The 11,116-nt window shown below is 34.3% G+C and overlaps 1 protein-coding gene across 1 annotated transcript in view; it reads left to right on the forward strand.

Annotated features, from left to right (window-relative positions):
- The window catches only part of LOC138306220 (aromatic-L-amino-acid decarboxylase-like), a 45,912-nt gene extending 36,539 nt beyond the window's left edge, over positions 1 to 9,373 (forward strand). The window contains exons 11-14 of the mRNA XM_069246622.1: positions 5,131 to 5,150; positions 5,747 to 5,845; positions 6,207 to 6,308; positions 6,655 to 9,373. Coding sequence (XP_069102723.1) covers positions 5,131 to 5,150; positions 5,747 to 5,845; positions 6,207 to 6,308; positions 6,655 to 7,488 — 1,055 coding nt within the window. The 3' untranslated portion in view covers positions 7,489 to 9,373. The remainder of the gene's footprint in view (positions 1 to 5,130; positions 5,151 to 5,746; positions 5,846 to 6,206; positions 6,309 to 6,654) is intronic.
- The last annotated feature ends 1,743 nt before the right edge of the window (positions 9,374 to 11,116 follow it).

The following is an 11,116-nucleotide window of genomic DNA, read 5'->3' on the forward strand; positions in this document are numbered from 1 at the left end:
TAGTAATATATGCATTCTAGTATATGGTAAAATAAACATAAACTTTTTTTAACTGTAAGAATTCATTAATAAAGCATCATTATTATTATAATTGAGATAATTCACGTACCACGTGAAACCCGATAACGTTTATGAGGGACTATTGTTTCTATTGGCGATGGAATGATGTCAAGAGATGATATCCCCCGCTAACATTTCAGCGGAAAGATTACAAATCTTTTACGTTTCATCACCAAGGAGATACTAGTCCCGCACAAACGTTATCATTTCACGTGGTACGTGTATAAGTCCAATTCAATCGGGGTAGGAATTGTATGAATTCACGAAGAACCCGGTGGAATAAAAAAATAATAGTGACATCAATGATTTTAATTTGGCATATTACTTGATAAGATAGATAGAGGTTACACAACGAGTAGCTGTTGGATATGGAATTTATTCCACACGAGTGAGTTATTTTTTAAAAGTTACAATAGACACGAGCTTTTGCGAGTGTCTTTTGTAACTTTTAAAAAATAACTTACGAGTGTGGAATAAATTCCATATCCAACAACCACGAGTCGTGTGACCTGTTTCTACCACAATTATATCCGCTTTTAGCTGATAAAAAAACAGCAGTTTTGGCGTCAAGCGGCGATCACAGCATAGCATGACGTCACTCGATTATTGATGACGTTGACAAATGATGACACGACACTCATAAAGACGTAGTTCGGTCAAATTTCACCGTGTCAGCCAATCAGAATGCGTACAGAGTTTATACCACGTGTGGTATAAACAAATTGTTAATTAACAGCTGCATCGTTTATTTGATACCCTGAGAGTTGAATAACACTGACTATTGTGGTAGAAAATGCATTTAAACGCGTGATTCCATTGATTTTATAAGGAAATATATTTATCAAATCAATACGCAACGATTGGTATAAAACAAAGAAAAAATACCTTTACAATATTACGTCGAATACCATCGTCTCCAACTATTTAAAGATTTGTCCGTTACGTCTGTGCAATGGAAAGCTTTCGTTATAATGTTAGATCAAGAGACAGATACTATCAGAAAGGCGTAAGGACGTGTGTTTTTATATACAAAACAAATCGAATGCATTTACAGTTTTGCTTAATGGCTTGCTATGGTACTGTGGACACCAACATTATTATTTTTACTACAACAAATGTAAAACCATATAAAATACATGTTGCAAAGTAGTATTTTTACATGATTTGCCTAATTTTCAGTCTATATAGCCGACAATACCTCTCCCCCTTCTCAGATTGACTTGAGTCACAAAATAAGGTTAAGCAGTGGGATTTGAACCATCATCGGTTCACAAGTTAAGTTATTAAGTCCAACTGGTTCAATTTATCATTATTTACATTTCCATATGTATACCGTGATCATGCCTCTGTATGTACATGTACAATTTGCTGTGTTGTTGCATTACAAAATTGACTAACTTACTACTTAATAGAACTAAATTTTGCAAATTAAAAACCAAATGAAACAATTTCAAAGTGTATCTTTCGACTGAAAAAAGACTTCTCTTTGGCGCGATCCGAGGTCCAGAGTTCGATCCCTGATCCGAGGTCCAGAGTTCGATCCCTGACAAAGGTAGTGGTTATGTTATTAAAACTTGCCCTCTGTTGCATAAACATACCCTTAAGTCCGGATATCACATGTTTTATAAAATAATGTATATAGACTTAATTGTACTTATAACTAGAACCGAAAAATCTCTTTTTTTTTTTAAATATAACTATAAAACGAGTTAGATAATTTGAGGAATTTCAAGCATTATTAGCTTACTGTTAATGCTACACTTATCTTCAATCTTTTTATAAATATAGATAGATGTATGTAATGTTGATTTGTATATCTTACACCGTCTGATGTTCCTCGGTGTCTTCCTCATTACTAAACAATAGTTCCCTATCTTAATTAATGAACCCCTGCCCTAGCAATGACTTACAAAGACAATTATGCATTATTTTTGTTGTATTTTCATCAAATATCATCTATATAGAGAGCCTGGTGTGATGATTATTATTATGTTTTTTCGGAAAAGGAGTGCAGCTTAAAAGTTGAATCAGATAAATACAAAATACGTGATATAATTACATCTGTCATGAACAGAAGATGTCTTTCTTCCTCTGTCTTATAATAAAGATAATAACGAAAATAAAAATTAAAACTGCCTTAAACTATATCCTTAAAGTTTCAGGAACATCTGCTCAAAGGAGCTTGGAAATTTAAGATACTCCTTTATTGAAATAAAACTTCTGCTACAACTCCGGTTCCCTGTTGATCTGTTGTGCTTTAGATATTTCTCATCCGGTCTGGCATTCGTGACAGAAAGACATTAGGCTAAGCTCGGAAATTCATTAAAGGTTTTATCAAAAGGCGTTAAAGGATTATATGCAAATTACGACAATAATTGTTACCGAGCAAAGATAAAATTTACAATTGAAATGCATGTGGATGGCGACGATGTGTATTAAGGAATTCAATACAGGGACGACTCGTCTATTTCAGAAATACCACACACGAGATTTGGAAGAATTCTACGAGAACAATACCTTTTCACATATCTTTACAAAGAGTAATACATATTATGAAAATCACTTTAACAGTCATAGGATAAATCAATATAACTGTACATTCATCTCAGCAAATCATCATAAATATTTGAATTTTTCATCATTTTTGAATAAAATCTATTTCGTATGTTATCGTACGGCATTCCTGTCATGAACTAAACAGTTTAATTACATAAAAATGCTATTGTCAAATTTGAATTACATTTAAGACACAAATCAAAATCCAATTTTCAATGTTCTTTTTATCTGACAGAGTCTAAATGTCAGTAAAAAGAAACTCGCGTATTGTAATACACATTAATTGTTTTCGAACATATTCCTGTTAATCAAAATTAAGATATGTAAGACATAAAACAATGCGTTAGTTGTATTTATAACTGTTATAAAAGTATATGTCCTCCCTGTATGTTCAATGTAGGTGCACAGTTTATGGCGTAAAGAAGACGTGGGAGTGTGTAAATCTTTAATTGCTATACACATTAATATAAAAGTCTCTATGTATAGATTTATACGTAGGTTTTTCATGCAAATAAAATCATACCGAAAAGGAGAATTCTAATATTAATGATGAAACATGACTGCATCGATGCACCTCAACAACGCTCGGTAATTGCGGACGTTCCTTGAACCAGTGATCCTCATCGTGGACTGTAAATATTTTCGCGTTCCACTTATTGATAAGGTCAATTCAGTGTTAAACAATTGCAACCGCCATCTATCTTCATGTCCTAATTGTCGATATTTTATTGAGGAAGACATATTACCATTCCCTTACGTACAGACCATGCAATTTAATTTGACGTCTTTATTCTTATTTGATGTAGAATCCCACAGTCTGACATTTTCTAATCAGTTTCACCAAAAAGCTTCATTATTCTGTTTGTGTAGACAGATTTCGGGGTCTCATTAATGTTTTATTGACCATCCCAAGCTCCGGGTCCTTAATGTTTACCGTGCATTTTTTCCGGACGTGTTTGAAATCTCTTTACCCCTATTAAACCACTATTTGTCAGGTTTATGGTTGGCAAGTGACTGGCCAATTAATGGCTACCGCTATTGGATCAATCTTATCAGGGATTTTGCACACTTCACCAACAAAGACCGATCCGCACTCGAAAGAAGCTGACAATACGATTGGATGATAAAATATGTGATCTGTCAATAAAATCACTCGGAATACGTTAGTGCGGACCTGTTATCTGGCTCTCAGATAAACCACAACTGACACCTACGTAATTTTGAGTACACTTCAAACAAAATTAGACGTAAATTAATTATAACCTGGACAGGGCTTAGCGTGTCAGCTGAACCATAGTCTCCCGTACAACTGTCTCCTTTTATTGTGCGATAGTTTGATCGAGATGTGGTCTAGAGAGGAAGGCTTACATTCGATTAAAATCATCTGTGATTATTATAGATCAGTAAGAGGGTTATCATTTAAATCTTATCATTGCTGATTATTTCATTCGATGTGTCTCATTGTTCGCAAATAAGAAACTCTTAAAAATGCAAATTCTGCACATTTTGTTCGCAATAAAATTTCTATTCAAGTGTACATGCCTTTTACTTTTCGAACGGTTTGTCAGACGTAAGAGTATATAATAGTTTCATTAAAAAACAGCTAGATGTCTCTCACTTCAATTTGTTCAGACATTTTTAACTTTTGTTTTCTTCTTAAATTTTTTCATGTCATATATTGCATAAGTCATTCAAACATTTTCATTGAAAAAAGACAATTTCGCAATAAAAATGACAGAGCAGGGTATACACACAATAGACGAGATACCAAAACCTTTACGAGTCAACTCATTATCGTGCGTAATTGAATTCTAAGGAATATTAGAAGAAAACTAACCTTAATAATGGAAGATTTGCGATTTTATAATTGCAAACTTACATAATTGTTAAATTGAATAAGGAAAAATGGTGATATAATTATATCATATAACATTAAATCAAATAAAAATGAAACGAAACCAATGCACTTAAACAAAAAATCATTTGAAATATAAGATTAGGCAGTTCTTGAAAGGACAGTACTTTTTGTAATTGAAGTTAAATGTTGACAAAATAAAAAAAGGGTTCATGATTACCTGGCATATTAACAAGCAAGGTAAAAATTCCCTGCATATAATTGCCGTCTTAACTCGTTTTATTATTTAAATCGTAAAAGAAGCACATTTTTTATTTGTTTTAAGAATTTTTATTTAGTCACGATATTGCAATAAGGAATTATAGTGTTAATGTTGTTGTTTCTGCGTGTGTATCTTGATACCAATAATAACACTACCACGTATATTAGGTTACTGTAAATCGTTCTTTTGTTGTCTGTTCGTTATATGCCAAACATTTTAATTTTGCGTTCAAACTCACTCGCGAAGTTACGATTTCGCAAAAAATATGTCATATTATGGATACTTTGTGATATGGACCAACTAAGACATCGCTGCCTGTAATATTATGTTATAACTATACTGTTGATATGACTACACTTATGGTATAAAGGAAGAAATATTGGTATATATATTACAGGTGCTGCCATTGACTACATGGTGAGTAAAATTAACCTGCCCACAAAAAAAAACCCTTTATATTACATCTACATATTCTCTGAGACGTGTCGCATTACCAAGGTTTTGAACAACAAGTAATCGAAGTTGGATACTCGTTTATGACATAACTGTTTTATTAAATCAGTGATCATTTTACTTTATGGATCACTAGTGCATCGATATTTCATACTGTTAATGTGGGGATATAAAGGAAAATTTACACTAATGACTCGAACCACTTTTTATCGGTAAAATCTTCCTTGTGTGTAATACATTGGGTGTAAACTTTGAGTTTGAGTTTAAACGTATTTTATTGCAAAACTAATTACAATAGGATTGGGCCCAAGTTTTCAGATTCAGATTAGATTCGGATTATTGCAAATTGCTTTAAGTACATATAAACGTTAGATTATGAATAAATACGTAAATTTTCCATTACATAACAAATGTTAGGGCATGGATAAGTTTTATAACTCGTGGCAAATTTCTTTTCAATGTTTTCAAATTAAATATGCTTAAGCTAAACTAACAGGTTTCTGTCTTATCGTTTCAATATGTTTATATAATCGTTTCTTATTCTATGTCGCACTTTACAGCACTGGCAGATTCCGCTGAGTCGGAGGTTCCGGGCCCTGAAGCTGTGGTTTGTCATCCGTTCCTTCGGTGTGGAGGGCTTACAGGCCCACGTCAGAAAGGTAAAACATGGCACTTAAAATGACACTTAAAGGCAAATAAGGCTTAAAGTTCAACTAACTAATTAACAGTGAACTGGAACAACAGCGAATTACTATTTTTGTTTTCAAAATAACCGATCGATAATTGATTTAATTATCTCTTAAATTATCCAATAGGATATAAAAGTATATTTTAAAACGACACAAGTCAGATACTCAATTCATTCTACGAATAAATCGTATTTGAAATTAAACATTAAGGAATCAAAATTCAAATATAATATCGTATCAGCGTAGGAATAATACAATTAAAATGAAATTACATGTGTATGCATTTGAATCCAGCGCTAACGGTAAATGTAAATCAATTTTTGTTTTGCAGGGAGTGTGTTTGGCCGAGAAGTTTGAGAAAATGGTCCGAAATGATGATAGATTTGAGATGCCTGCCGCTCGACATCTTGGAATGGTCGTATTCCGGCTTAAGGTAAGAAATGTGTATCGAAGTATATGTAATATTGCACATATGGAAGTATGTTTTAAATCAGATTGATATTTGAGTAAATTACGTAGTATAATGTGAGAAACGTATGTTTAAATATTTACTATTAAAAAAATTGTTTTTTTATGTAATGTGCATTGTAGACCATATATTGATATTATCTTTTTGGCGTATACTTCCATTTTATTCAATATATTCAGCTGTAACAAATATTTGATGTCCGTTTTTGTTTTAAAACAAAGAAAGAGTGTTTAGCTTAACCCAATTTAAAACAGAAATAAATCAGGTGATTCCCAAACATATTCTAAATTGTATCTTTATTTCGTTCCAGGGCGACAATGATCGCACAGAGATTCTGTTAAAACGGCTGAACAAAAGTGGGAAAATTCACATGGTACCTGCCGCACTGAAATCAAAATACGTCATTAGATTCACAGTGACGTCCCAATACACAACTGATACTGACATCGAACGCGATTGGAAAATCATTCAGGACATGGCGACTAAAGTTCTCCGGAACGAGGAATCCGACGAGGATGATGTGTTCGAGGAAACACCGCCAATTCCTGTTGTTATCGAACCAGAAGTTCTAAAACGTGTCCCTTCCTTGAAGAAAAAGGACTATGGTATGAGCTTGTTGCTAAGCAACGTTCCGTCTTCACCAAAACTCATCAACGGAAGTTTTGCCGCACTTTTTGACAACAATGATGTCATTGTTGAATTTGCTAAGGAGATCACCAACAGTGATTTTAATGGCCGGCCGATTCGGTTGTCACCAAGACGACGGATGAAACTCCGGGATCAAAACAGACAGCGGAGTCTGGATTGTGACGTCACTCCACATCGATCAATCATCAGCCGATTCAAGCAAGCATCTCTTGACTCCAAAGTTGACGAAATCCTAGAATGGTCAACTCTACAGGAAATGTCAGGAGGTCTAAATGAAATAGAGGACGGGAACGAAAGTGGAGCGGATTCGGAGAGTGACCATGGGTCAGGGGTCAAAATGAAAGTTTCAATCAATGTAGCTAATACGCTTGAAAATGATAATGAACCGGATGTACAAAAAGGTGAACTATCGAATGGAAAGGGAAATAATTCGACCAATGAAACTCTTAATGGACACATATTCTGCAAACATTGCGGTCACGTGATTAATGGGTAAGCACGTGTTATGGATCAAACTGAAACTTGTGCATAGGAAATCATCATGTCAAAAAATGTATGGAACAATTGCTGTGCAATATACAAGATATAGATATAAATAGATTATTACGCAGGATTTTATCGACTGGTTATGTAGACATTATCGTCGTTGTATAAACAGCTTAAAATGTGTTCATAACAGTACAACGCGTCCAGAACAATAACATACATGGCTAATAAGTCGTGAGCTTTGGGTAACCAACTTTCATTTTTGCTTTCAATTTGAATGTTTAATGTATAGGAACCCCCTAACGATTTCGTTGGTAAATAATATTTTCTTTGGTTGCAATGTTTTACGGAACATAAGAAGTCCAAAAACATATCAATACCTAGATGTATTACGTCAAATTAAGAAATCGCGTTTCTCTGTTTAGCTATGTGTCCTGTCATTCATCACTCCTTGTGTTCGATCTTATTTTAAACAGGCAACAGTTCCCAGTACTTTGCACTATGAACTTGCCCGATGCTGAATCCATTTTTGCGATAATAATTTTTGGTGAAATTAATAAACAATTAGTATTGTGTACTAGGTCATCATATCTACATAATAAATTTAGGACGTTTGCGGGAACCTTTGTTGAAGAATATCGTAATAAGCACAGCAAAGCCAATACTGTTCTGTGAGGAACCTACCTTTGGTAGTGTATGTCACCAAAACGGGATAGAAACACTTCCTGCCACTGAGGTTTCCAGATTATTACACAAATTGTCGTAAGTTGATTAAGAACATCTACCATTTCTGCAGTCAGCTTGTCATTTGTATGAATCTCTCCTCTTGACTCCATGCAAGTTAATAAATCCATATTCAGATTTCTGTTTTTCTAACGTTTAACTGATTTTCAAACTCAAGTTAGATTTTCTTAAAATATTCTAAAGTGACGCCGTGATGGTTTCTTTTATAATCGAAACGTAATTTTGATAATGTAACTTTATCTATTATTATTATACAGCATAAGTTCCTATGCAGTTTGTCTGTAAATCACGTTTCTTGATCCGGATTGATGCCCGATATGGGTTTCTGTCATTACATAGGTAATTGTAACAGGCAATGTGAATACTTTATGTTATACACATGGTGTTGAGTTTGTACCATGCTATACAGTGTAAGGCATCTGGTATTTTAGAAACTCAATCTTCCATGTAACACGTCTTTCCATTCGTATGGTGTTTATCACCCCATAATGAAAATAAAATCGTCATCGTGTGTAACGTTGTTTCTGATTGGCTGACAAAGTGACGTTAAGATCTCACAGTAAAAATAGTTCAGCAAGAGATGTGGTGTCTCAAGGAAACGTGTCTAGCAAATTTAGTTTTTCATTATTAACTAGGTAATGAGTATCAAGTTTCTGTAAATGATATTTCTACGATATAACTGCTAAATTATTATGCATCTGTATTGCTCTTTTTGACCTCTATCTTCTTAATGATCAGTAGACGGTATATATTGAATCTGGCCAAATTCACAAACACAAATACTTTACCAATCGAGTTTCACTAAATTTTAAAAGCACCTACTACTTTCTTTACCCCGAATCCTTTACGTCCGTGGACGGTCAATTGTCATGTATATATACGCTATATATGCTTTGTTGAGAGACATACTATTAGCCAACATTCTTTCGCGGCTACCAATTTTGTGATTTCCATTTCAAATCACGTCCGCGTTTAAAAATTTGATATAAATTCCTATAAATGTTGTAGGTAATAATTGCATTGCGGAAATTAATATTCGCAAATTCACATGGATAGCAGAATTCGCGAAAGTAAATAGCACTCGAAAGAAAGGTGGTTTATAATATATCCAGAGAACTGATGACTTTCAAATTAAAATGACTGAGCATGAACGTTTTTGTCGTTTTTATGAATTTAGTTGTAAAGCTTAAACAAAAAACCAACGGGCAAGATTCTTTTTATACGTGAACAAAAACCAAAGATGAAAAAAAAACAAGTAAACGGAAACAAGTTTGTTTTAAAGTAAGTAAACAATTATCACTTCTTGGCTACTGTCCCACATGGGATTCTTACTGACAATCTGATTAAAGCTGACAATGCAAGTTAAAAAGCATGCAATTGAAATTGAAAAAAAATAATGATTTTTTTTTTAAATTTATTTTTTTTTTTTTGGAAAATTTTTTCTGAGACATTCCCCAGTTATGACAGAGTCATATCCAAGGAAGTGGCAGCCATTTTTATTTTTGCTCTGCTTAGTAACCTTCACTGGCCAACCCCCTATATAAAGCAGGGGACTAGACACACGTGCGTCACACATGCCCCGATATTGCAAATAACAATGTCAAACTGAAAATAAACACTGCACTCACCTGACAAGGTTTCATTGAAATAATACATGAATGTGTTGTCAGCTAAATCCCAATTAATATCCAAAACGAGGTAATGAAACACTTTTTTAATATACACTAGGTTTTACACGTACACCGACACGTGTGTGTCCTTGGTACCGTATTTGTCGCTTGTTCGGGACAGGTAGTCACGTGCACATGGCAAGTCGAGTACATCGGTTACGATAATATACGTGGAGATATGTGGACGGTTAATCATTTGGATTTCTATAATTTGTGTGGAAACTTTATTTTGACAAACATGTAAATGACAACTTAGAGGATTTAATGTATTTTGTTTACGTAATAGTAGGTGATACACAGTGGACAACTGCCAGGTGTGCATGTACGTATATAGACTGAGCGCACGTGTGTCGATTCACGCGCTTTATATAGGGGTCGGTGAGAGCACCGGATACAGACAGAGCGAAAAACAAAAATGGCTGACCTCGATAGGGGATTGTCTCATAAACGATTCTTGAAATACAAGTGTGCTTAATTTTTTTTAAAATCTCAATTTAAAACTTTTTAACTTGCATTGTCAGCTTTAAGATACGAATCCTTATTATCACTTCGTTTGAGAATCTGACAACATCCCATTAGGGGTCACGTCCTAACATTTGGACGTGACCAATCCTTTGCTACCTGCAGAATATTAAAATAAAACACAGAATTATATCTGTGTACGTATTCATCTCATCCAAAGAACACAACAAAGCTAATTGTCTATGTACACTGGTACGAAATGGCGTTTTCAATTGATGTAAAAGAAAAAGGTGTAGAAAAGCGTTTGATCTGAAGTACAGTTGGTATAAAGGTCATACGAACATGGCCACGAACGGACTGCTTATTCGGATCATGATATTGTCTTACTGATGGAGGTTTGTGAAAATATGTATCGGGACATCTAAACTAACCGATCGGCTCCTGCGCCCTGTGTTTCTTGGTATGGCCATGGAGTACAGCAATACAGTTTTCGGGATGAATTAGAGGAAGGACATTTCACCACAGCAGTTGGCACACTGTTATCACAGTGTCAATACACGTACCATGATACTGTAAATCATCTGTCTTTCGCCTGCGATTTATTTTCGCGATTGATGTAACTTCGAAAAACCCGCGAATCATCTTTTACCTTGATACTATTGATTCAGAATATTACTATTTAATTGTTATTCAATGAGCAACAATTAATGTCCACGAACTTTACTTGACACTGAAACAGCGAAGTTTAGCAGCCGCGAAAGA

The sequence above is a fragment of the Argopecten irradians genome, chromosome 13, assembly GCF_041381155.1.
Source record: "Argopecten irradians isolate NY chromosome 13, Ai_NY, whole genome shotgun sequence".
NCBI lineage: Eukaryota > Metazoa > Mollusca > Bivalvia > Pectinida > Pectinidae > Argopecten > Argopecten irradians.